We start from the raw sequence: 26,036 nt of genomic DNA on the forward strand, positions 1-26,036 counted from the left end.
TGAAATGACTTCACCACCAAACCAAGAGGGAGGGAGAGGACCAAAAGGCAGAAAGGAAACCATAGCCTTAAAAGGATATGGTCCTTCTGTGCAAGCCTTCCTCTCTCCATTGCTCTCTCTCTCTCACTCTCTCTCCTTCTCTCTCTTTCTCCATCTCTCTGTCACTTTAGCCTTTTTCTTTTTTACTCTCCTCCCTGCTAAAAAAATGGATCCTTATTTGGGGCTAGGGAGTGAGAAGAGCACAGCCAAGAGGTTTTGGTTTGGTCTGAGTGATGAATTTTCCAAATATTTCACCACAGCACTGCATCTCTAGCCAAGATGGAGGGCGAGAGAAAGGGGAGCTGCATTCTCAGGGCCATTAGACATGGAGAAGAACAATGATCGACAGGACAGATAGATAGGCTGGATAGATAGATAGATAGATAGATAGATAGATAGATAGATAGATAGAGAGAGAGAGAGAGAGAGAGAATGAAAATGAAAAGTTCAACATATGAATGCTTCACAGAACTTTTATACGTGGTAAGATGGAAGTTCAAGTTCAAGTTCAATACTTTATTGCCATGTCAACACAGTTGATTGGAATTTGTCTTGTGACATATGTAGGTGTGATGATGGGGGTTATACTTTGTGTTTGAAATATACATGTCAATTCATAAACAACCATATCGGACAGTAGAACAGCTTTGGACGTGAGAGAGAAAAGGGATCGGGAGAATGCAGAGGTGAAGAACTAAAGACACTTAGCCTACCCTGCTGCAAGACCTTTTATGTCCATGATGCTCCACTTTTGTGTGTGTGTGTGTGTGTGTGTGTGTGTGTGTGTGTGTGTGTGTGTGTGTACACATACTTTACTGACAGCAATTCCCCACTCATTACACTTGGTGCCGACCCTTATTGGTGAGTGCAAGACTACTTATGCAGTATATCAATCCCACAGACATGAATCGGTCCCTCCTCTCCATACTCCATCTGGCACAGACCCCCATCCGGCCTTCAAACAACATTGTTTCCAATATTATATCATATATTCTATTCTCAAGCCACATTAACAGGATGCCTTGTTCCTATTCTATAAACCTTAAGAGATGACACAAAGCAGTTTGTTCTATAACTGGTCTGTGTACTTGAATGTAAAACATAGGAAATTACTGTATGTTCACTTATTTTTCTGTTTCACAACATGAATACTGAACATACAGTTATTGTCCTGTTTCATAAAAATGCTCTCTTGATGTTAAATGAGTAACATAGCCTATACAACACTAGAATGAAAGTCATGTCATACGTCAGCAAATGTTTAGCAGAGCCTCCGTCCTCTTTGTTTACATCTTTCGTATTTGGTTTACAATAACTTACCCTTTGGTGGGTCTGTTTAGATTATATAACGAAACATATTGCCACCATTCACAGTGATGTAATCCAAAACTCTTCCACTTACAAGATTTCAGCCATTTAAAGTCAAAGTTTACATTTAGACAATTTTGACTATTTTTCTTTAAAACATTTAACATGTTCATTTCACTTAAAGTCTTAAGTCAGGGGTTCTCTTTATTTGTTGTGATTAAGGGGGTAATTAAGGACAAGTAAGTATATCTTAATTTTATTTTAAGGTGTTAATTCAGGGATTCCTTGATTAAGGGGGAAATTAATGGGAAATTGAAAAAGTAAGGGGTAAATTCAGTAGGCCTTACTCTATGCACATTTCTACTTAAAAACTACTTAATTGTATAGGAGGGATTTAAGGTCAAAAGTAAGGCATTTATAAAGGGTGAAATTAAGGGGCTTTGTTGTGAATTCAGTGAATACTCCTGAATTTTGATGAACTCAGGAAAATAGCTTAATCATGTCTTATATCAATAATTTCAGGACATTTTAAGTAATAAATAAGGACCTGGAAAAATTACTAGACTGTGGTCTTCATCATGTACTTAACCCTCCTATTGTTTTCCCGGTGAAATGACCGATTGACAATTATTTTCTCTCAAAACTATTATATAATACAATAACTTATTCTGACTACCATGACTTTGTTAACACGGGGCATCTGAACACACAAAACAAGTTATTTTCATAATAATTTGAGTGTTTTATTTAATTGTAGGACACCCATATGTATTCCCGGTCAAAAATGACCGGCTATTAGACATGAATGGGTTAGAAAATGGTCAGTGTATCAGTCCAAGGACATACCTATTGATCAGATGGACTGTATGTGTGCTTCTGTACATTAAAGCACACAAACAAACACACCCTCACTCCCCCTCTTTACTTCTATGCCCCCACTGAAACCTTTCCCCAATAAAATCCTCCCCTTTCTGACTTGCATGAGATCAATGAGGCCTGCAGGCCATAAATAGCAAATGGAAGTTCAAAACTGGTTATATACAATTATAAATAGAACATAAGTTGATACAAAGGTCTATCACAACATTAGATAATAATATATTTGGTACTATATGGATTATTAACAAGTTATAATGCAGCCATCATTTTTAAGGTCAAATTAAGGCCCTGTTTTACAAATTAAGGACCACTTAATATAAAATAAGTGGCTTTGGTATGTTTTCAATTTGAGTAGGCCTACATGCTGCGTGCACTCCTTGTTTATGGGGTGTGCTGAAACAAACAGAGGCTAAAGAATTAGTCATGTGCTGTGCAGATTACCTAAGATCAACATGTTTTACCCTTTAAGATGAAAACCAGACAGTTTTAACATTATGTTTTAGTGATCGTATCCTCCTGTTTTAAGGGACATATTCAGGAGTTTGTCCCAATACTTAATTTGTGCGTATGAGTCTAGGCTATTTAAGGTATAAATAAAGGGGTCTGTTTTCTAGCATAACTAGTTAGAAGCCAGTCTGGTTGGAAGTTACTTTTCCTATAATTAATTGAATCAATCTGTATTCTGCATGTAGAGTTTGGTGCGTTGCTGTGACATCTGAACCACAGGATGCCCTAACCCCAAGCACCCGTTGGTGATTTTTCAGTAGGTGGCGGTAATGCTCCATGAAGTGAGCAGTACACACGTGGAGAAGGACGCGAAGAAGAAAATAAGCGCGCCACTCTGGAATCTGAAGACAGCAGGTGGGTTGTTATTGACAGAAGCTTATGTTTCGGTTCTTTAATGTGTCGTTAATGCGAATAGATGTTGGACATGTATTGCGTGCCTATATGTGCATTTGAGTATTTTGCCAATTCATTGACTTGTCAGCATTAAATTATGTTAGCTGTTAGCCCATCACACCAGTTTTTGAAAAGGTGTTGTGTTGTGCAGCCCCTTTTGTTGTTGGTGGTGTTAAAAAAATGCAAAGTTAACTAAATATATCAGATTTAATGTTACTTTGTCTCATGTTGGTATATGCCGTTGAATTAGCTGACTATTGTTTGGCTGTATGAAGTGTGAACAGGCCTTCAGGTAATCCCCTGCGTTGGAAATTGGTCCAGGATCCATTCTTGCCAAACTGAAAATGCCCTCAAACGTGGAAATAAAAGCGACCGTGCATGACATGCAACACCTGATGCAACGAGCAAAAGAGTTGAGTGAATCAGATGGAACCGTTATTCGACAACAGGACACGTTTTTCACTGTAGAAAAAGGTCGTCTAAAATTTAGAAACTTTATGGTGAGATCTTTGCATAGTTTTCTCCAAAGAACGCTTTTTTACTGTACAACATAACGCAGCTTTGGAGGAGAGGAGCGTTATGTTGAAGTTGTGCTGTTTTGGTAATAGGATGGGAAAGGACAGCTCATATTCTACGAGAGGCCTGATATGGACGGTCCAAAGCTGTCCAACTACTCCATTTCTCCCACTGCTGACCCAGAGGGACTTACAGTAAGTTACAGCATTGTGCTGCTGAGTCTATATGTATTTGATGTCTGAAAGGAACTTCTGATTAAATGAAAATCTGAGACTTGTTCATGTCCATATTACATTTGCTTTGCTATGGTCCCGTTTCTGTTGACTAATGTATTCACACATGGATTTGTTTTTCACAGAAAGTGCTAACTGATGCCCTGGGAATGGTGGGACAGGTGACGAAAGAACGGAAACTTTTCATGGTGGGACAGACCAGGGTACACGTAGACACCGTCGAGGGCCTAGGCCACTTTATGGAGCTGGAGGTTTGTTGCCATCTCCTTGAACCCATGCAGAAGCATTGTGACCATTTTTTTAACATCATATGGGCTCGATATAGTGCTTGGTCTTTATTCTAGCCAGGAAAAGGTTTTTCAGCTTGTTTTTAAATGCTCAGGACTTGAGAAGAGTGCCAGGGGAAAAAAATAAATATTTTCATTCAAAATTATGTAATGTCTGCTTTTAGTAACACCAGCTCATAATTGTTCTGGTCTTTTTTTCAGGTGGCTAATTGACCACACTGTGTGTCAAAGTAGGGTTTTTTTTTAAGACGTGTTTGACTTTTAGCCCTGCATGTCTGAGTCATGATTTTCCCTGTACATGTGAAGGTGGTGATGAAGGAAGGCCAGAGCATGGAGGAGGGCGTCTCCATCGCTCACAAACTGATGGAGGAGCTGGGGGTGAGGAAGGAGGACCTGATTGAGGGCGCATACATGGACCTCCTGATGGCCAAGCAGAAAACCCAGAATGGACACAAATAAGGAACACTAATTTCCCAGTGTTCATGAGCAGAACCTGAGACGAGTTGTATGGTAATAAGGGGAGGAAAAGACTTCAGAAGGTCATCAGTAGAAAACAGAAACTATTAGTTCAATCCTACCCCTCCATTTTAAGTCATGATGAGTAAAGGTGGATAAAATGATTTAACATTCCACATTTAGAAAAAAAACAAAGCTATCGCCTTTTCTGTTCCTCTGACATGATGGATGCCTTGGCCAATATCGTCTGTAACAAGCACTTAATACTGGAAAAATATAGCACCTTGATGTGTCAACTCATGAATGAGAGTGGCACTTTGTTTTCTAATCGTTGAAATAATTTGTAATGTAGCGTTGGCAGTATTGTTAGCTATTTGTGAATACATTTTGTATCCCCTATTAAAATGTGGTTGAAGACCCTTCAATATAAATCAATACGATTCATACTTGCTTTACTAAGTCATCAATTTATTCAATTATAAGTGGAATACCTATGAAAGGATCAGTATTTAGCAATACAAACACAATCCAATACAAAAACATGACATGTAAACAATCATTACAAATGAAAAACAAACATATATGCCTTTTAGTAACAAAATAATACATGTAGCCTAGAATAATATCTTGTCCCTGGGCTATCTTCTCTTAACAAGTCAACTATGCACACAAGCCATCTTAAAAGGAAATGGGAATGTCTTTACAAGAGTTGGTCGCCATGGTCTTCATGTTTCAGATCTGCTTGTCTTGCTGCAGAAACGAGTTGGCCTTTGCTATGCAATTGGCCATCATCGCCTTCATCTGTTTTAGATCCACTTCATCCTGCTGCAGGACCTCCTTGTGTAACCGATCAAGTCTTTCTGCCTGGTCACTGATGTTTTTCTACAGAAGTAATACGTAATATACACAATTATTAATCACTTTCACATTACTGCAGGACAGATATCCATGTCAATGATAATGTGGGAATTTGGAACCTACTTCTATAATGTCCAAGTGATTTAATGCTACCCCCAATACGCTTGCCAGATTGTTTGAGACGGTACGTCTCTCCTCTTTGGTCTCTTGCAGGACAAGATGGTACCTGAAAGAAGGATTGGAAAAACAAACAATAAAAACTCAGGCCTTATGCACTGTGTAAGGTGTTAGAATAAGTAATTGTTTGTATACTGACTGTTGCTGTGCTGCTTTAAGCTGCTCCATGGCCTCGTCGTATCCATCCATCACCTTCTTCTCTAGAAGCTTCTTGTGACTTTCTGCCGAGTCAATATCCGCTGCCCACCTCTCTTCCTCATCCGCAATGTCCTATAGACACACACACACACACACACACACACAGACATTAATGACCAAGTTTGTCCAGGTCCTCAGTGTCTGGTGTGCACAAGATGACAGTACTTGCCTGTACATCAAGCTCCAGCTGCTCATCCAGTCTCCTGATCTGGTCCTTCAACTGCTTCACGTCGTTGGATTTGTCGGATACGTTGGACTTCACCTACAGTAGGATAGAATGGAATATCTTTGTTGTCATTGTTTGCACAAGTGCAACAAAATGAAGTTAGCAATCTCCAGCTATGATAACATGTTAGATACAGACTGGGTTTCTAGACCTACACGTCTCAATGGGTAACATACCTGCTCCAAAGACTCTTGCAGGCTCAGTTTCTTATTGGTCAACTTATTGAACTCATCCTCTACATCTGTTATCATGTTTCTAAGGGGATTCTGTGAAGCAAAAGAAATCACATCACGTTACACATCCAAACACAAAATCTACCTTTAAATCCCAGCTGAGAACAGATAGATACCATATCTAAGCACTCTCAACACAGGAGAAAATCTGTACCTGAATATGTGCTTTGTATTCAGTCATGGCCGCCATGCTGTAATCCCGAAGGCTTCTGATCTCAAAGTCATGTCCGCAGGCGTTAGTGGCCGACTGGGGAATGAGCTTCAGTTTACGGGCGAGCTTGTGGTACTCGGCCAGGTCCTTCTCAGCCTGAGGATTTCAAACAGAAGTCAGCAGAAGTAATACTTGATCCATACTGCTGCATAGCAGGACTGAACAGACCATTCCCCCCCCACTAACCTCTGATTCATTTCTAGCTTGTCTCAAAATTCTCAAACTCGAGTTAAAATGCCTAAAAGGGACCTCTGAAATTCATGTATATAATTGCATTATTTAATTATTATACTATACTTTATGCTACTATTTATTTGCCATATTACTGTGTCTACTATACTATCCCTCACCTCCTCTTTGGCCTTGGCCACGGAGATCTCCTCGGCCCACAGCTGCTGCTGCGTCTCCTCCAGGCTGCGGCTCAGGCTGTCCAGCGTCTGCTGGAGCTCATTGCGCTCCCGGTTGATCCGCTCGATGTCGGCCGGCGTGAACTTCTGGTTCTGCAGGATGTTCTGAAGCCGGGCCTGTTCCTGTTTCAGACTGTCGCGCTGCAAGGCTGTAGGAGTGTGCAGAGGGGAGAGTTTAACTCACTCAGGCAGATTCACATGGTTAACAGAGAAATCTGTCAAGTTCACATAGATCTCCGTATCTCAACGTCACCAAATACTGTCAGTTTTCAAATGAACCTACAGCCAACAGGTAATGCAGACAGTCAGCTACAGTGCTACATTCTGGGGGCATATCCGTAAGGTAAGACTATTGGTAATACTATTTTTTCTTTCAGCAACTATGTTAGAAAAACAGTATACATATATATGTATACATGCAGTGCCTGGATGTTCAGAAAGACAGTCAAACATAAAACAGCAAAAACAACCATGAAGTAATAGAAATGTCTGTTATGTCTACATTTGCATCATTTTGTAGCCACTTTCCCCAGTTCCTTTCATATAATACTTCTTTCATTTTTTATTTGTATGTTAACCTTTCCATCCCTTGGATTCTCTCAATAATAGATAACCATTGCCTTTCTTAGTGATAGTCTTCTCACGCTTTCAGCCAATTCTTAGTGATAGTCTTCTCACTCACTGCAAGAAGAATCTTCACTAGGTACTGGTCATCCTTGAATACGTTTTCTTCCAAGTTTCCAAGAGACATACAGTAGGACCATACATGAAAAAGGAATTGCATAACCCAAGATCTCACATAAAATGGCATGTACCTCTCTTTTCAAAGGCTGTATATTCTTACTGCTCCAAAAATGTGTGTATGGTTTGGTGCCATATCGCCACATTGTCTCCAGCATGATTGCGGAGTTGAAAGTTGTTTACTTTTAATTAGGGGGGTGATGAAGTAGCGGTTCTGATTTTTCCAAGCAAACTCTCCGCCTTTGAGATTGTGTGGTGGTCTGATGACATTTCCACATTTCATACCAGGTCTTGACTGGGATTTCCTCACCTAGCTCGTTGTCCCATTTGGTCTTTATAGTGTTGAATATTGTTTAGATTCCATTAAACTGGAATAAAGGATTTAAATTGCTTTGGGGACTTCTCTATAGTAAGATGTCACAAAGACTTTGATGAGGGGATGAACATTTCCATCTTTTGTTTTTTCTTAATTTTCACAATAGTCCCTCAGGATGCTAAGTAGGAGAACACTCACTTGTAGCCTCAAGTTCTTCAGTCAGACTTGCAGACTTGTTGTCTTGATTGGTTTTAAAAGCTTCCAGATTGTCACGGTATTCCCGAAGCTTCTGCAGATCTGTCTGCATGTGGAGTTTCTGAGTGCGTTTGTTCATGAGTGGATCCTATTACACAACAAAAAGAAACCAAAATCGCAAGGGTCCATTTGCAGAATGTTAATCACAGAAGGTTTCTTTAAATTTGCTTAAACGTAAGTGCATGCATTTAGCTACACACATGAGGCTTGCAAAACATGCATACACTGTAGATGCCCTGCAAATTAAGGGGAAAAATATACATGTAAGCATTTCACACATCCAGTGTCCTCATCTGACCTTGTGACTTTCCTTCTCCAGTCTCTCCACCTCCTCTGCCAGGGCCTGGTACCTCTCCCACTGAGACGCCAGGTGCTCCTCATCCACATTGTAAAGCCTCTCTGAAGACAAACAGAAAGTGATGAGAGAGCACACATGGTGGAATAATACCAATACTCACAAGCACTGGATCCACCACCCAGTACAGACAGGGTGCAGACCTTACACAAAGAATAATGCCTGAACCCGTACCCGTAATCCAATAAAGAACCAAGTCACACAAAGATTGAGGGAGAAGAGGGAGGGAGAAGACTGGTCATTTTTTTGTCGTACTAACAACAATATCCTTTTTTTATTATTATTTATTATTAAATAAGCCCGATCAGAAACAAGATGCTTACTCAGCGCATTCAGGTAATCTGCATCCTCCTCATCAAACATGTCCGCTCCCTGCATGAACTTGTTGTAGCTCTCACAGGAGTAGTCCATGAAGAGCTAAGAGCGACAGAAGGCCAAGTCAGAAAAAATATATATTTCCAGGTGAAAACAAAACCAGGGAGATTTTTGAGTAAACTTTCAGGAAAGCTCTGTGTACCTTGTTGTACTCGACTCCTTCCTCCACGTCTGTGTTGTCGTCTGCGAAGTCTGAGAAGAGGAGGTCCTGCTCTCGCAAGCAGCTGAAGAGCTGGAAAAGACAGGGTCAGTGGTGCAGTCAGAACAAGCATGGGGCAATGGCCACAATCAGGAACAGAGTACTAATACAGTGTTTCTCACAGAATTGAATTTCATTTGTGGTAGTTGGTTTGCAGAATTAACTTGAATACAACAGTTTTTAACAATTAGCACAGTGTGGTTATGATGCTAACCAGATTTAAGCACAATTTAGTACAACCTGGAAAATCATTGTGTGGTGGTCAATGTTGATATTGTGGTGGGCCGCCACAAATAAGTCAATGTATGGGAAACACTGTAATACCTCAAAGAACTGGTAGACATTTGAACACATTGTCCAAGAACTGGTTTGGACCTAAAGGGGTGGTATGCCGGTTCAGCTCCCATGTTAGACTAGTGCTGATTATTATCAGGTTAGTCGGTGGGCTTACCCTGGCAGAATCCATCAGCCAAACTAGCGCCCCCAGGACCTGCGGCCATGTATGCGGGGCTCCAACTGAGTACATGGAGCTTTTGGAGAGTGCAAAAGGGTACCTATAAATGCACAAACAGAAGTACATATTATCTTGTTTATTCAAAAATGGATATTTCCAGTCCTTGATTGTGATTGGCTGAATCATGTTCGATGCCGTTGTAAAATGCAGCATAAACATACACCTTGACCGCATTTCGTTCTATATTACTGCGCTACCACAACTTGATACAAAAGTTAAAGTAGCTGCGTCTCGACGTTGCTTGGCAACCATTCAGATAGAGGAAATATATTTATTGGCGGAAGAGTGATTATCTATGAATAAATCAGTTCCATTTCTAGTTGCTGTGCCTTTACTTTATGAAACTTTGCCAGGTATATAGTAACAGTTTTAGAAAAGCAATAAGCCACTTGAGTCCGTAGGTTACACTGATTCTACAACAGCTAAGGGGGGTTTTAGAGACTCTGCTAGTGCGTCGTGCCTAACAACGGCCCTTAGCTGTTGTAGAATCAGTGTAACCTACGGCCTCTCGGGGCTTATTACTTAAATATCCAACCATTCACTTAGCACATAATCCAAATGGGAATACATTTCCTTGATCATTTGAGACTACCAAGTGGAGGGCAGCATGGCAAGAAGGACAGAGCAGCTTTAGAATGTCTACTACTACGTTTGATCTATAACATAAGATGGTAGATTGAAAATAATAAAAAATACCCCAAGTCTCTGAAGATTCTTGGTACTTCTTCCTCAACTCTGGCATTGGGCATCTGGAAGGTGGGGTCTAGCAGACTCAAGGTAAATTCAAAAATCTTCAGGAACTCCTTTGTGGAGGGTGACTGGAGTGACTTGACAGTGATAGTCCCAGGGAAAGAATTATCTGACAGAAACTGCAAGAGAACAAGGTAGAAATCAAATGTATTATATATATTTAGTAGTTTACAAGCATGACTTCAATATGCATCAACATGCTTACAAATGTAAATTAGTTCTTCAATTTAAACACTTAATGTCTCTCACCACTTATATGAGAGCCTAAATGTTATAATGAAAACATGACTACAATTGACCCTTCCAAAGCCACGCCCGAAAACCGCCACAAGGCAATCGTGGCTTAGCAACCCGTAACTAGGCACAAGCTTTCGAGTTTTGCCATGTTAACCTATGGAGACTGACGGCCTGTGGGTCATTAAGGGCACTTATTTGGGTGTGTGGTTCCCTAACCCACCTAAAGACACAGTGAAATATCATGTTGCACTATAGAAACATGATATAATTTCGAACACATATTGTTCTAACTAAAAAAAAGGCATATTGCATGACATTTCCATAACCGCAACACGCTTCACGATGACTGCAAAAAGTTGTTAACAGATGTATAGCCCATCAGCAATCTATCTAAAATCACACATTTGAAGTACCAATCATGATGTGTTGTCAAAGTTGTGGGAAGAACATAGCTAAACTGTATGTTCTTTTTGTCCCCCATGCTGTTTCATTCGTACTGGCCAGGAGAGACGAATGAAACAGCAACAGAATTCGACTTCTGCTTAAATAACTCATGAACGGTTTTGTTCAAAGCTGAAAATGCAACTGTATTTGACAGAGGACAGATGTAGGTTGCTAGTGTCAAAATATTAGTTTTCAGTGTGGTATGATGTCTTTGTAAATGACATTTCATTAAAAAGTCCCAGTTCTCCCCCTATGTAATAGACGTGCAGGGTGCGAAAGTCCTTGCAACAGTAACTAAGGAGGGTGGGACTTCTGGAAGGGTCAATTATAACAACATATTTTTTTCTAATTTAATCAAACTTATCACATTATTGTTTTTGCACTATAGTCTACTACTTGACCAAGTCAATAACTGATGGTTTTGGAAACAACCATATTGTTTCTGTTCAGTTAATTACATAGTACATGGCACCAACCTGATCTTATTACATACAACATAAACAACAGAACAATATATCGGTTTCACATACTTATTTTGGCCCCCTTAGACAATTAAAGGAACCATATGTAAGACTGTGGCCAAAACTGGTACTGCAATCACTTTCAAATAACTGTAAAGTGGTGTATCCCCTCCCCCTCCCCCTGACTCGAGGTTGCCAACCCGGATGCCGAAACACTACTGACTTTGTGATTAGTACATAGGTGGAGGGTGGCGCATCAGGCCAAAACACAACATGACATGACAAAACACAACATCAACATCAGTTGAGGGCTGCAACTTCACTTTTTAAATGACAATATCCTGGCCGGACTGCTGTTGTCAGTGATATAAGTATTTGAAATGAACATGATTTCTTAATGTCTAGTGACATATCAGGGCCATTTTATGATTAATTGAAATACATTTCTTACATACGGTTCCTTTAACGGATCTTACTATACTGGTATGAGCTTCCCCATAGCAATGTAGCCGATATTTGTCCAAATGCACCCTCTTGTGTTTACACTACATATAACAGGTTTCCTTGCAAACTTCCATATTTTTACAGCACTCAAAATGTACTAAAAGCATACATTTCAGTAAACTTCTGGTTAGGAACCATAACTATGACATCTGGCAAAGAAAAACCATAATAACATTTGATAAAGACAACAGGAGCACCACAAAGTAACAATGGGTGCATTGAAAGACATCCACTGACTCGAGTATTCACAGTTTAACTTATATGTATAGAAAGTATGATCCAGTAATAGCCAGCAATATCCAACTCCAGCAAATATGATAGCTATCCAGACTATTCCCTTTTGTATTCCCCCAATGGTGGAACATCCTACCCGTTGCCACCAGAGCAGGGGTGTCCCTCTCCGTCTTCAAAAATAATTTAATATCTTTGGCAGTCAATCACTTGCTTTTATATATGCTGTGTAAAACACAAATGCCATGTTTTTACACTGTCAACTAGTATGGAGGCAAGACATGGTGGATGGAGAAAAACTGAGGGGTTTCTCTGAAGATTCTACTAACCCCAAGGAATTTTTTTTAAGGGACAGAGTACCTTAATGAACATGCTCATTTGAATAAGCAATTCAAATGTATCAGCCATACAAGCTCATTTTGATCTCCAGTTCCTGGTAGGTTGATGTTAAAAAAAAGAACAGGAAACGGAGGTAACACACAAACATAATAGAGACTAACTATAGACTTGATTAACACACCTCACAAAGCTGTTTGATGCACTGCTGAATAAAAGCCTTGTCGTGTAAGGGCCGGGGATCTTTGATCTTCTCAGAACCTCCATATGCCCCAAAGAAGCTATTTCGTTGGTTTCCTGAGGATGCACTGAGGACAAAATGTATATTGCCTGATGTTTGGCGATTGCGAAGACATGGACACACTTATTCATATGTTGCAATAACATTTAGATAGGCCCCTCAATTGAAGTCTGGTAAGATGATCTACCATATGGAAAGTACGAAAAGTGTCAAATTATTATTATTTAATTATTAGTAAAAGAAACTGGCTATGTCTGTCAAAAAACTGTCTGTAGACACTCACTTTCCGAAAAAGCTTGTTCTTCGTTCTGATGTTCCAGATGCTTGTCCTTTTGCTAGGCTTAATTTACCGAAGAGGTCTTTGCTATGAAAGAAAGTAAAACAACACAAAGTAAGTAAGTCAAGTAAAAACAAAACGTCAGCTCACTCTGACAGGAGTCAAAGCACACAAGACATGTTATTTACACTTAACATCAAAACCAATAAGTGCAAGTGACGTTAATCAAAACCTCCATTAACGTGTTACCTCTGAGGAGTGGCGCTGACCATACTCGTTCTATTCCCTGCCACACGAAGTGGCAGCTCTGAATATCTATTACCAGTACGTCGGTTCATCTTAGCACTGTGGGGGATGACAAGGGAAAAGCTGAAATAAGTCAACATCGAACGAATAACATAGCATTTCATGTATCCTCCGACAAATGAATATTGTGTTATCTGCAAACAGTCAAGCAAACTTATCATACAACGTTATTGAATAATGTTAAGACTCACAGCCAGTGCTACTACGACTATCAGCTAACGTTAATATTGTTATTGATAACTTAGCAAAGATGAGAGGCTACACAAACGATTCTCATATATCACACATATTTTACGACATGCCTATACGTTTTTTTCTCTCCCATTCAATTTTCATGGTAGTATTCAAGTGTATTATAAAAATGGATTGAAATTTCAATACCAGACAGATGAAAACGACTTCTTCGTCGGATCTAACGTCAGCCAGAAATTCAAAAATGTCCGCGAACAACACAACGCTTCTTCGTTCTTCGGAGCGAGGTTTCCTATAAAGGGATACTATCGCCACCTTCTGGTGCGGAGTATAACGACCCCTATAAATAAGCTGATGAAAGCATACGTTTTGAGCAATGCTGCTGTGCCATGCTCCTAAATTCTGTCTCGTTTCTATGATTGGCACTGCATTTAATAATGTGTACATCTTCCTTTGCCAATAAAACACTCAGTCGACCTTTGGCCTACTACCATCTCATCATCTCAACCCTCTCAAATTGGAGAATAAGGAGGGTATTTGCTCTTCAGAATCTCTTGAGATTATCCAGATTCTTAGCTCCATGCAGTCTCCTATTCATTCACCCCATTTTTTTAGATCAGGGGAATGAGATGACCATGACAAGTTTTATTTTGTGTTCAAACCATTGTTGTGTTGATCTTGACATGTTTTGAATCATTGTGCTGGACGAAATTACCCACCCATGTCCTAAGGTTCATAGGGCCTTGGACGGATTATGATAGGGCCTTTGGTGGACAAGCACCACAGACCCTAAACCATGCATCCTTTTCAGTATCCTTCTTTTCACCCTCATTTCAGTCCAGTCTGTCAAGTTGGGCAGGTTACCTCAACTCTATGGCAATGGTGGCCCAATCTCCATTTCCTGCATCTTGGCCACATTAGAGGAGGTGATTGCTCACATAATGCACAAAGCTGGTCAACCAGTTCCCTGCACTCTGACAATCACTGACAACCCCACAACTACCTGAGAATCTCTAGATCTACAGTGTTTTATATAAAATGGTGAGAGTTAAGTTCCTTGCTCCTGTGCTGCTATTGATGGTATAGTGCAATAATAATAAAAAAAATAAAAAAAAATGACAATAACTTAGTTTTACATAGCGCCTTTTAATACACCCAGGGGTCACTTATCCATGAGGTTGTGGCGTCTACCAGATTATTTTGGAGATCTGTTATTCACTGGATTAGGTGAAGGCTGGAGAAACCAAAGGACATGATCCTCACAGTGCATGCCAGTTTTTTCTGGATGAGAGAGCTTGTTGAAGGAGATGATAGCATCTTTAACTGCAACCTTGGGACAGTAGGCAACCGCTGTAGGTTGGTTAATGCCAATGTTGAAGTGATACTGTAGAATTTTCTCTAGTCTTTCCTAGTCCATGCAGACCTCCTATACACTTCAGACTTGCAGATTTGCTGCAGACAGGCAACCTTTAATTTTGCATAAGGTCTGTAAGACTACCACCATGACATGACATGACCGGTTGGTCACACCACCATGACTACCAGCTGGTTTGTAGCTTCTTTTTTTCAGTAGGGGATCATCCTAAAAACTTCACCTATGCAATGTGAGGGTTCTAGTAGGCCTCAACAATTCAATTGTTAAATTGCAACATGCAATTCAGAGTTCATCTTTCACTGACTTTGCAACTTTGCATGTCAGAAATGTACTTTAGTCAGTTGTCTCTCAATGAAAAATATGTCTATGATCCAGTTCATCTCTAAACTGGATGTTGAAGCGTGGTGTGGTCAGTGTGGTGTGCTGTGTAGATTCCCGGATGGAAATCTAACGCCATCTTTATTCTCGTTTTACCGGTGGAGTGGGAACACCGCTCCAGTTGCTATCACTGCTCTAGCTGGACCTGCTGGCTAGTAGTGTCAAACATCGCTATTCTACTGCTCAAATTCTCTACGTATCAACGCCACTTTAGCAACATACCGACATGGGTGATCGAGAGGAGTTAGTTTATCAGGCCAAACTTGCCGAACAGGCAGAGAGATACGATGGTAAGTTAAGTTAACGTTAAGCTTAACGTTACAACCAAGCGAAGAAGCTAACGTAAGCTAACGTTAACGCTAAAGTGGATGAACCAGCCCGCTAATGTTAGCCATCAAACTTAGACCTAGCATTGTGTGCTAGTTAGCTTGACAACAAGCTATTTGTTTGATGTGAAAGGAGAGTGTCATTGCATTTAACAATCAAGTAGATGTGAGACATTAGTGGGGTGATTTTACTTTCATTCAGTGTTCCCCACTCACCCTCCCTCTAGCGGGGAGTGTCAAATGCTTGATGAGCAACTGAGGTTTAAAGATGGAGATTTTAGAGAGACAAAATGGCGGAGAATATTAGCTGGTTAGCATAGGTAGCGTCTAAGGATTCTCTCACTGACTGTGAATCCCGAGAATTCACTCGTCATGTACGAACAAGTCATCAGTGTTTACCAATCATTTGTGGCGTACACGTCAAACTAAAATCATCTGTAGCAATAGTCTGTTACTCCACTGATTTATATTTTGCTAGCGTTAAGTTCAATGTGAGCGTCCGCCTTCATGGCTAAATCCTATCGTGGTGGCTGAACGCATTAGCCAGCTAGCGCAAGTTAACTAGCTAGGTGGCAGTAGCTAGCTTAGTGAGGTATTAATGTTAACGTAAGTTAGCCAGTTTGCTGTCTCGACCTAGTAACATAATGTTAACAGTTAATGTAAATGTAGAGATGACTGGTCATATTACAGGTTAGTTAAGTTAACCTAAGTTGGACAACAGCATACAATGATCATAAGGCTGACATTAGGGGTTAGTACTACGTTACAGTATCTTTTAGTTAATGTATAGCTAGCTAGATAGCCAGCTAACGTTAACTGTGTCAGTGCTGTGAACGTTAACATCTGTTGGGGTTCCAGAGTTTGTAATAGCAAATTAGTTGCATTAGCGAGCTGTCATGGCCAATATAAGCACCACAGGTTAACGTTACATGTTATCTAACTCGTTAAGTAAAATCCCATCCAGTTAGCTAGCCTTGTGAAATCAACTGTAATGTTAGCAACAAAGATTCTAGAGGGTCAGCGTCTACCTCAAGTCGTGTAACGTTTGATGGAATTTTCAAAATTATTACAGAGTAGCTGACCGTTATTTTCGAATTTTGTATTGTTTGTAATATTAGTTTAAACGTAGTGCGTGCACAATTGTCAGATCAGCAGGAATTGCTTCTGTTGAATTCTGTAACCATGTTTTCCCTTGGTATGCTGCTGCAACCCAATAAGTGGTAGGTTATCTTCCAGGTCATGTCATGAAACTAACTGCTAATAAGGGTGTGTGCACTGTGCACATTTACTTGGCAGGTCTTATAACAACCTAGTTGACGTAATGGATCTCCGATGTTAGTCAAGCAACCCCATCACACAATCAGAAAATTAACATCACTGTTTTAGAACTCTGTTCAAAGTAAATTCTACAGCATCTTTCAGATGGTATGATAAGAAAGTACTTTTTTTTTATGTTTTCCCTCACTTGTTGTATGCATCGATTTTTAATGAATATGTCATTCGAAATATGTCTTGACTCACATGTAATTATGTAATTAATGTGACATTTTACAGTATTGCACAATGCACATGCATTCCATTGTCTTCAGTTTACTTAGCATGTGATTTGTTTTTGTTTTAGAAATGGTTGAGTCAATGAAGAATGTAGCTGGGATGGAGGTGGAGCTAACAGTGGAGGAGCGAAATCTTCTATCAGTGGCCTACAAGAATGTCATTGGGGCAAGGAGAGCGTCCTGGAGGATAATCAGTAGTATTGAGCAGAAGGAGGAGAGTAAAGGTGGGGAAGTCAAATTGAAAATGATCCGGGAGTACAGGCAAACGGTAAGATAAAAAGCCCTGAGTGAGCCATGCTGAAAACAGCAAACACTCTAATAAACATGCTCCTGTCAGGGTGAATGTGATGTTTTAGCACCATATTCACCTTATTCCGCGCGCAAACATGGGGGGCGCTAGCTTTGCCCACATTGTCTCCGAACTTCCGATTGAGCAGTAGCATCCATTGCGATACATTGAGATAGCAGAGCTCTATTGAGATGACTGGCATCATATGTTATGGGTCAAGTTAGGAACGTTTATTTAGGATTTTTGTGACTGTTATACACCTTTCCTATCTGAAGTTAGAAAAACACTGACTTTGGAGCGGCTGTTCTGTAATGACTTTCTAAACTAGTTACCATAGTTACCAAACAGATAAGGATTTGCGAGTGTCTCTATACGATACAGCGGCCACTGCCGCATATCGTCTACCCACTCGGTAGAGGTGAATAGCCTTGGGTAGCTTAGTACAATATTGCAATCTGACCTCCTGATGGCATTTGTGGTTTTCCTCCCAAGTTAGCCTCTACATCCTCTTCTGCCTTGTTATCCCAATGAAGCTAACTAGATGTAGCTTGCCGACAACGTGGAAGACAAGACATTTTTAAAAATGGGCGGGGCTGAATAAGGTGAATAGCATTGTAAAACAGGCAGTATTTCTTTATTTTCATTATTGTCATGTCTGTGCATTATCTCTGTCGGAAGGTTGAAAATGAGCTCAAATCAATCTGTAATGACATCCTTGATGTGTTGGAGAAGTACCTCATTCCAGCATCCAGTTCAGGGGAGTCCAAGGTCTTCTACTACAAAATGTATGCCTTACTACTTCCCTCTCCATTCAGAAACATATTATTTTGAGTACTAATTCCATTGCATGGAGAGTTATACCTTTACTCTTGTTCTGTCTTTTCAGGAAAGGTGACTACCACCGGTATCTGGCAGAGTTCGCAACAGGAAACGACAGGAAGGAGGCAGCAGAAAACAGTTTAGTAGCTTACAAAGCTGCTAGTGACATAGCTATGACTGAACTGCCACCCACCCATCCAATTCGTCTGGGTCTTGCACTTAACTTCTCTGTATTTTACTATGAAATCCTAAACTCTCCAGACCGGGCATGCAGGTGGGTATTCCTCAAAGAATGTCTATCTGTCCAGATTCATTTTAATGTTGGCAAATGTCACAAATTCAAATAAAGGGTCATAGCTGACTGGTTCTGTGGGTGATAAATTGGTGTATTAATTGTCAGTGCCTTTTCAGGTTGGCAAAAGCAGCATTTGATGATGCTATTGCAGAATTGGACACATTGAGTGAAGAGAGTTACAAGGATTCCACACTCATCATGCAGTTGTTACGTGACAACCTGACACTATGGACTTCAGACATGCAGGGAGATGGTGAGTATGAAAACCCACAGAACCCACTGACATAGACACCTCATAACTGAAAAAAAAGGCTAGTTTAATAAAGCTGGTTTTACACTTTACCTTTTATGGCAGAAAGGAGGCCATTGCTTTATGGTCTCCTCTACTCTTCAGGAAACAACTCTAGCTTTTTTGGAGCAGGTTATATCTGTGTTTTTATATTCAGCAAAAGTCATGCAATCTTTTCCTTTTTGGTCAGCCGATAGTCTTATTGCAAACTCTAAAAGCTGGAAACATTGAAAGTTAGAAACATGCACATCAAACTGTCAACTTTTATATATAATAGTGGCGCTACACCTAGCAGAGTTAGGAACTCTGGGAGCAATATTGTGGTAACACCTGTATGTGGATTCTTCCTGTTCTCCTCCACTCCTATTTCTTGTCTGTTTCTAAGCTCTAACTCTTAACTTGGTAAATTGTGACAGTAGGACTCATCTCTCCTCTTTTCATCTCCACCATGTAGATTCCTAAGAGGAATTAAAATGCTCATTCCCTATAAAACTGTATTTTGTAAGTTCTCTCCTGTGTTGCCTGGCTTGCTCTTTTTATACACTAACCCACTCTGCACACCCACTGACCCAGTAGTTTTGTGTTGCACTGTGTACCCGTACCAGCTGCCCCAGGTAGAGTTTTTGCGTTTTTCTCTCACATGCTTGCACTGACCCGGTCATGATCTAAGGACACGCCAGATCTATGTCCTGTATTTGTAAGAGTGCGCACTGTACACTCCCCCATTGAATATTCTGCCTTCTCACTTAATCACGAATCCTTTCGCTCGTAGCTTGTTGGCCTCTGTGTAGTTGGTTGTCACTTGAATCATTCATGTTTGCAGCTGTAGACTGGCTTGGTTAAACCAGAGACTTTGTAATGAGGAGACGCAGCCCTCAAAGAATCTCCCACAGAAATGTATGGGGTTAGTTCGTAACGCAAACTTGACAGTCATCTACAGCTATTCTGCCCCTTCCACCGTCCAAGTTGACATGTTGATACATTGTGCCGATCATTTGTTGTGATCTCACAGCTGGAGCGAGATTGGTGTGTTGTGATTCGTGGAGCCTTGGGCACATGCAGCTCTGCCCGAAATAGATGCCCGATAAGTACACAAAAAGCGTTCCAATATGGCCGACGAGTGGAGGGACTTGCCTAAAAGGACTTTGGTTAAGCTCACAGGTTGTTGGTATTATTCCGATTTTAAAATTGGATTTGGTTAAAGATGGCAAGCTGTATTCTGCATGTCAACTTAACGCCTCCATCAGCAACTGTCTTGATGTCAGTTCTGTAGACAAAAATGAATTACGTATTTTTCACAGTAAGCCAGTATATTTTTTTGAACTTCCAGCCAAAATAGTTGCCCCCTCATAAAACCTGTGCCCCTTTAGTGTGACTGTTACATTCCGTTTCTATTTTATTACAATTTCATGTAGATATGGTCTTCTTTCGTTAAATACATGCAGTGGCAGAAAACTCAGACACAGCCAGAATGTATCCTTGTCTCACACACGACAGACATGTTTGTCCCCTCCCATGCGCATCATGAGTCAGAACAATCTTGCAACGCGGCCGAATGACCGTTCAGCTCGGTGTTCACTAAAGAGGCTTCACGCAGCGCAAATTAAGTTCACTCTCTACAGCCAATATTCAGTTGAATAAACTTACCAGTGAGTTGCAGCAAATGGCTGTGTAGCCTAAACAGTCGTGAATTTTTAATAGTCAGTTGGAGAAGTTAACGAAGCAAGGTAGTAAGAGAAAGGAACTAGGAACCAGGGACATGGCAATAATCCAGCAAAAGGTAATGAATAGATTTATTTTCAACCAAAGTAGCCTAGCTCTCTCTACTGCACTCTGAAGAAGGCAACAATAGATTGGTGACATCACATATTGCTCGTGCAATGGCCAATGCATGATCAGAGTGTAATCGCAGTCTTTGCGGTTAGAAAATCGTGTTTGATCATATCGCGATATTTTTGCAAATGCAGTTAATTGCTCAGCCCTAAGATGGACTGGCGTAGGAAAAAGTTGTCTTTAATACCTTTCAGTGAGAAATACCTATGGAAGAATTGTAGATGCAGTGATGTTTTGTGGTCTTCCGGTTACATTTGTTCAGTGCATGTGACCACTGATCCTTGTTATTTGAACACACATAGTCAGATGTGATGTTGTACAGGAACCAGGATGTAGTTGGCCACCATTATCAATAACAAGTGTTTACTTGCAGAGTTTTAATGTTGATGTGTATTTGCTATCCTTGGCATTGGATACCCATTGGTTTGCATGGGGATCAGGTGAAAATGTGTGTTGATGAAGCATGTTCTGATTGCAAGTGTGCCACATGGAAAACTGAGAAGACATGCAAGTCTTCATCACTTTGAAGATTGTCACCGTTTTGTTAATTTTGAGCATGGGAACATCAATAGAAAGCATTTTTAGTCATTTATGTCTTCATATCAACTGTGTAATAGTTCTGACCACATTTTTTTTACTGTGCTTTCTTTTGCCTGCCTAACTGGGACATGTTTTTTGTTGTTTGTTTGCTCCCCCTGTCAATAGGAGAGGAACAGAACAAAGAAGCGCTGCAAGATGTGGAGGATGAGACTCAGTGAGAAATCACAGCCAATGTTAGACTCCACCCACCCTCCCACCTACCCACCCTTCCCCAGTTCCACCCTCAGTGTCACAGAAGGGAGACACAGAGCCCACCCTTGAGTGGTACTCCTCCACAGCTCAAATGCCTCCAGGGCCCCTCACTGTTGCCACCTACCCCCCCTTTTTTTTCTTTCAAGAATGGTTTGTTTGTTTGTTTTTTTGGTATTTCACCCCATTATTCAACACAGAATACCACTCACCGAAATAAATAAAAACATTGTCAGACTTAGGATTCCCCGTTTTCCCTCTTTCTTTATTTCTGGTACAATTTTTTTTATTTGCTTTTCCTCAACATTTTTATCAGTTGCTGGATATGTTTTTTGTTTTTGTTTTTGTTTTGTTTTTGATTTTTTTTTTTTTCTTAATGTAATATTAAAGAAGATTAACTTTTATTACTTATGTCTACTATCGTTAGTTGTGGGAGCTGTAATATGTCTGTGATAGTGCAAACATCAGATGCAACTTTAAAAAGAATCATAAAACCTTTAAAAGGGCAAGTGAGAACAAAGTGCTCTTTCTGTGGTAAAACAAAGTCACTCAGAGGAAGTTGGCAAATTCTTGATATCCATGTGGAGCAAATGCTTAACATTTATACCGTAGAAGTCATGTAGTAGTGTTTTGCCGTGTTCTGGACTGTACGTTGTGCTAAACACTGTATCACGCAGAAATGCTGAGTTCAGATAATGGCTGCTATCAGCTCAAACAAAAAATAAAATGGGGCCTTGTTGCTTTTAAGTCTCAGAAAAAAAGTCCATTGGCTGTTGGGAATGATTTAGCACCAAGATGATTGATTTTAAACCTGCATGAGGATAGACAAATCTTTTTTTCTTCCCCTCTGTCCCCCACCTCATTTATATAGCTAATTCTCTCTTTCTTTCTACCTTTCTCCTCTTTTTCATGTTTAACTTGAAGCTAATTTGTACTACTGGATATCTGACTGGAGCCACAGATATAGAATCTGTATTGTTCTTACTGAGACACAGCATGGAATTAACATTTAAACTTAAAATAAAAATGAAAAAACCTTACATGAAATGTTTTATGCGTCATCTCTTAAATGCTTTATAGTACTGACACTAGTCTATAATTGAAAGATTTCTATTATTGACATAATGACACTTCCCGGGAAGAATTCAATTAAATGTTGAAATATGTTCACATTGCTTAGCATTTCAATAACTGAGGTAAACACAGCCAACAGCATCAGTTCCAAGTCAAAGCTCCAGGAGTAGTCTGGTCAGCGCTGGTGCAATGTTATAACCATGGAACTTTGCCAGCAGACGGCAGAAGTCCGCTTCCTCCAGCAGCTCTTTTTGTCTGGTATCAGCCTCCTCCATGTCATCCATTCTGACCCACCATGAAGCAGACGGAACAAGGTGAGCCATACTAGTGGTGAGTTATCATTAATATGTGAACACCTTACATGATGTCCTTATGATAATACTGTAGTCCATGTGTCAAGACAAGACCTCTTTAAATGTACTGTCTGTATACTGAGATTTGTGTAAGAATTCAGAAAAGGTTATTTAATTGGTAATCCTGGATCAGAATCATTTCAGCGAAGGTCACCAGACTACTTACGCAAAGTCAGCATATAGCATTCTCTCAGAGAGGGCACAGATTGAACAGAAGAGTTCACAGTCAATTTCTGTTTGTATGTGTACATCACATAAATCCATCAGCCACTGGAACTGTTTCGAAGCTATGTTCCCCAAGTATAAGTCCTTCAGGGCATGTTCCATGTCCTAGCAGAGAAAGGTGTTTGTGAGAGTTAACTAGATGTTCTCCCCTTGGTTACTCAATCAGGGTTTAACAATTCAAGAAAACTACATAGTCTGAAGTTGAAATGTGTTTGCATGTGTTGATCATTTTATAATTTGGGGTATATTTTGTGTCTCTATGATAAAAATGTAGTTATTATCAAAAAAATAAATCTTTATGGAATCAATTTTGAACAATTATACTAATAAAACAACCTTTCACCAATAACAATGCTTTATATTTATTTTAGACCCAATTTATCCACAAAATATTAACTAAATTACTTTTACACTGTCTGACTGTCTCCAACTACATATTCATGCATTCAACTTGACTAAACATAATGTTATTAGTCAAGTCAAGTCACTTTTATTTAAACTAACAGCAGTTGACCCAAAGTGCTTTACAGGTTAGAGCAAGGAAGGCAGAAGCAATATGCCTTGAAGATTCACACAGGTGTGCAAGACTCCATGCATATAGTTAAATAATATAAAATAGAATAAAACAAATGTGAAATGACATGTGCATGTGTGCTTTCAAATAATTTACCTTAAAAGAGAGGAGCATTTTCTGTTTGCTATCAAACTTTGTGAAGACTTTCAGGTAGGCATTTCTCCTGCGTTGACACACGCAGCAGTATTTCCTGAGGTAGTTCTGTGGGGAGAGAACTTAGACAAGAGTAAGGGTAAGAAGAACACATCTTTGCAGCCAATTAAATGCTGAATACAAATAACTAACAAATACACATTTATAGCATACCCTCCAACTCTTGCAAGTCCATTGGAAGCTCAAAACGACATATCCTCTTGGATAGGCAGGTTCTTATCTTGATTGATTGGTGCTTGGCATACTAGTGCAATAATATAAACAAGACTGTTTTTGCGTTCATGACTGTTTGGTGTTTTTGTGATTTTGAGTGGCCTGGTTATGTGGAGGGATTTGGTAGATATCTTACGGCTTTCTGTCTCTCAAAAAGCTGAGAGCGGAGCTCCTCCAGCGACTCTTCCCCATCTGGAGGTTTGCTGGGGTGGCGAAGGAGCAGTTCCTGCAAAACAACCTGGAACACACAAGATCTCGGCGCTCCCATTCCTGTGCTATATGTACATGAAGACAGGGCTTTACCCTGGTTTGATTATACTGGAAAGTTGAGGTTATACACCTCATCTGTATTGTCTGTCTGCATGAAATTGTTTGTGAAATGCTTAAATGTAAACGTATGCAGTAGTATGTGTTTATAGAATTGTGTATAAAGGGGATTTGTTGACCAAAAATATTTAAAACAAACATTAACAATTTTTTTTTAAGCGGCTATGAATCATTCATGATGAGGATGTTTCATGGAGCTGGCTGGGGATTTGTGTATCTATTTTTTTGGTCTATTTTGGCTCAGAGAATAGTTTCTCTCAGGGTTTAAAAATACTCACATAATCTTTCCATAACCAGGCCAGATGAATGGTTCAGAATAGAAACAAGAGAAAGCAAATGTAAGTGAGAGCTGACCTCAGGGTCATACACCAGAGGACTTGTGGTTGGACGCTTCAGTTGTTTGTCTTCCTCCCTGTCACTCCGTCCTTCCTTCCTGATCTTCTTTTTCTTTTTAGTTTGTGTCGTCTTTTTCACTTTGTCTTGTCTATCAGACCTGTGGCTGCTAGATAAAAGTGTATGGCACTGATGATGGTTTGTTGAATTTAATAGAGGTTCCATGCCATGTTCGTCTATCCACTGACATTGATTTAGTTGTTTCTTGTAATACTATTTATTTGAATATACCAATACACTTTATTGCTTGTTACATGGGCATCACAATTCAAAAATCTCAATATTGTATTGGAAACTAAAGGCAAATTATGTCTAAAACATAATGTTCACATAAAGTTCATAAAACATATTCACCTTTTCACTTTCTGTTTTTTGATTTTCCTCTGCATCCTGATAATAGGCAACGAAACTGTATATCTTGGTTGACTTAAACTTTCATCCTTTTCACCCCTGCATGTAAATACAAAGTCAACATTTGAATCAAACAAGTCTAGTGATTGCCTCAGCTTGGGGGGAGGGAGGGGGGGTGCTCTCAGTTCCCATCACCAGAAGAGGGCAACATAGTCAAATAAATATTAGGCACTTCACTTGTGCCTTACTTCAGTCAAATAGGCTAATAGACACGTTTGGTTTACTGAGAAAGACAGTCAAAGTCCTTTTAAGCAAGTCCCTCCACTCGGCGTCCATATTGCAACGCTTTTTGGGTACTCATCGGGCATCCTATTCGGCAGAAATGCGCATGCGCAAGGCTTCACAACACCAACCGTGCTCCAGCGGCAAGTTCACATGATTGGCACGGTGTTTGCACAACACAGCACATAATTGGCTCAATGTAGTCACATCACATCACATGATTGGCTCAATGTATACACATGTCGATGTTTTGGCGAGGAAGGGGTGGGATATTGGCGTTACAAACTAACCCCATGCATTTCTAAGGAGGATTTTTTGAGTGTCTCCTCATTAGAAAGTCTCTGAGACAGTTATGCAATTTCCCTTTAGTGATGGTTAAGTGTCCAGGTATGTGTTTATTTAGTTTCCATCCAATGCATTCCTTTGTTACTTATGAAGCACTTGGACTCGACAGATGCTCAAGTAACACAAGAAGTCCTTCCT

The 26,036-nt window shown here is 40.0% G+C and overlaps 2 protein-coding genes across 2 annotated transcripts; one reads left to right on the forward strand and one right to left on the reverse strand.

Annotated features, from left to right (window-relative positions):
* Positions 1-5,065: 5,065 nt before the first annotated feature.
* ndc80 (NDC80 kinetochore complex component) lies at positions 5,066-13,901 on the reverse strand. Its single transcript, XM_076282635.1, has 17 exons — positions 13,852-13,901; positions 13,414-13,509; positions 13,171-13,251; positions 12,831-12,954; positions 10,380-10,552; positions 9,621-9,723; positions 9,113-9,202; positions 8,919-9,012; positions 8,539-8,639; positions 8,184-8,328; positions 6,872-7,077; positions 6,465-6,617; positions 6,254-6,343; positions 6,021-6,113; positions 5,793-5,923; positions 5,600-5,702; positions 5,066-5,500 (listed from the first exon to the last, which is right to left on the reverse strand). Exons 2-17 carry the CDS (start codon positions 13,500-13,502, stop codon positions 5,351-5,353), a joined length of 1,926 nt encoding a protein of 641 aa, XP_076138750.1. The 5' UTR covers positions 13,503-13,509; positions 13,852-13,901; the 3' UTR covers positions 5,066-5,350.
* A 1,599-nt stretch (positions 13,902-15,500) lies between these two features.
* Positions 15,501-22,335, forward strand: LOC143121935 (14-3-3 protein epsilon). Its single transcript, XM_076282636.1, has 6 exons — positions 15,501-15,705; positions 17,363-17,562; positions 18,262-18,368; positions 18,470-18,676; positions 18,814-18,950; positions 21,525-22,335. The coding sequence occupies exons 1-6, from the start codon at positions 15,642-15,644 to the stop codon at positions 21,575-21,577; spliced, it is 768 nt and encodes a 255-aa protein (XP_076138751.1). The 5' UTR covers positions 15,501-15,641; the 3' UTR covers positions 21,578-22,335.
* Positions 22,336-26,036: the final 3,701 nt, after the last annotated feature.

Source organism: Alosa pseudoharengus, unplaced genomic scaffold (assembly GCF_046254945.1).
Source record: "Alosa pseudoharengus isolate Yale_2024_CS ecotype anadromous, Long Island Sound unplaced genomic scaffold, YU_APseudo_1.1 YU_APseudo_1.1_scf_13, whole genome shotgun sequence".
Classification (NCBI taxonomy): Eukaryota; Metazoa; Chordata; class Actinopteri; order Clupeiformes; family Clupeidae; genus Alosa; species Alosa pseudoharengus.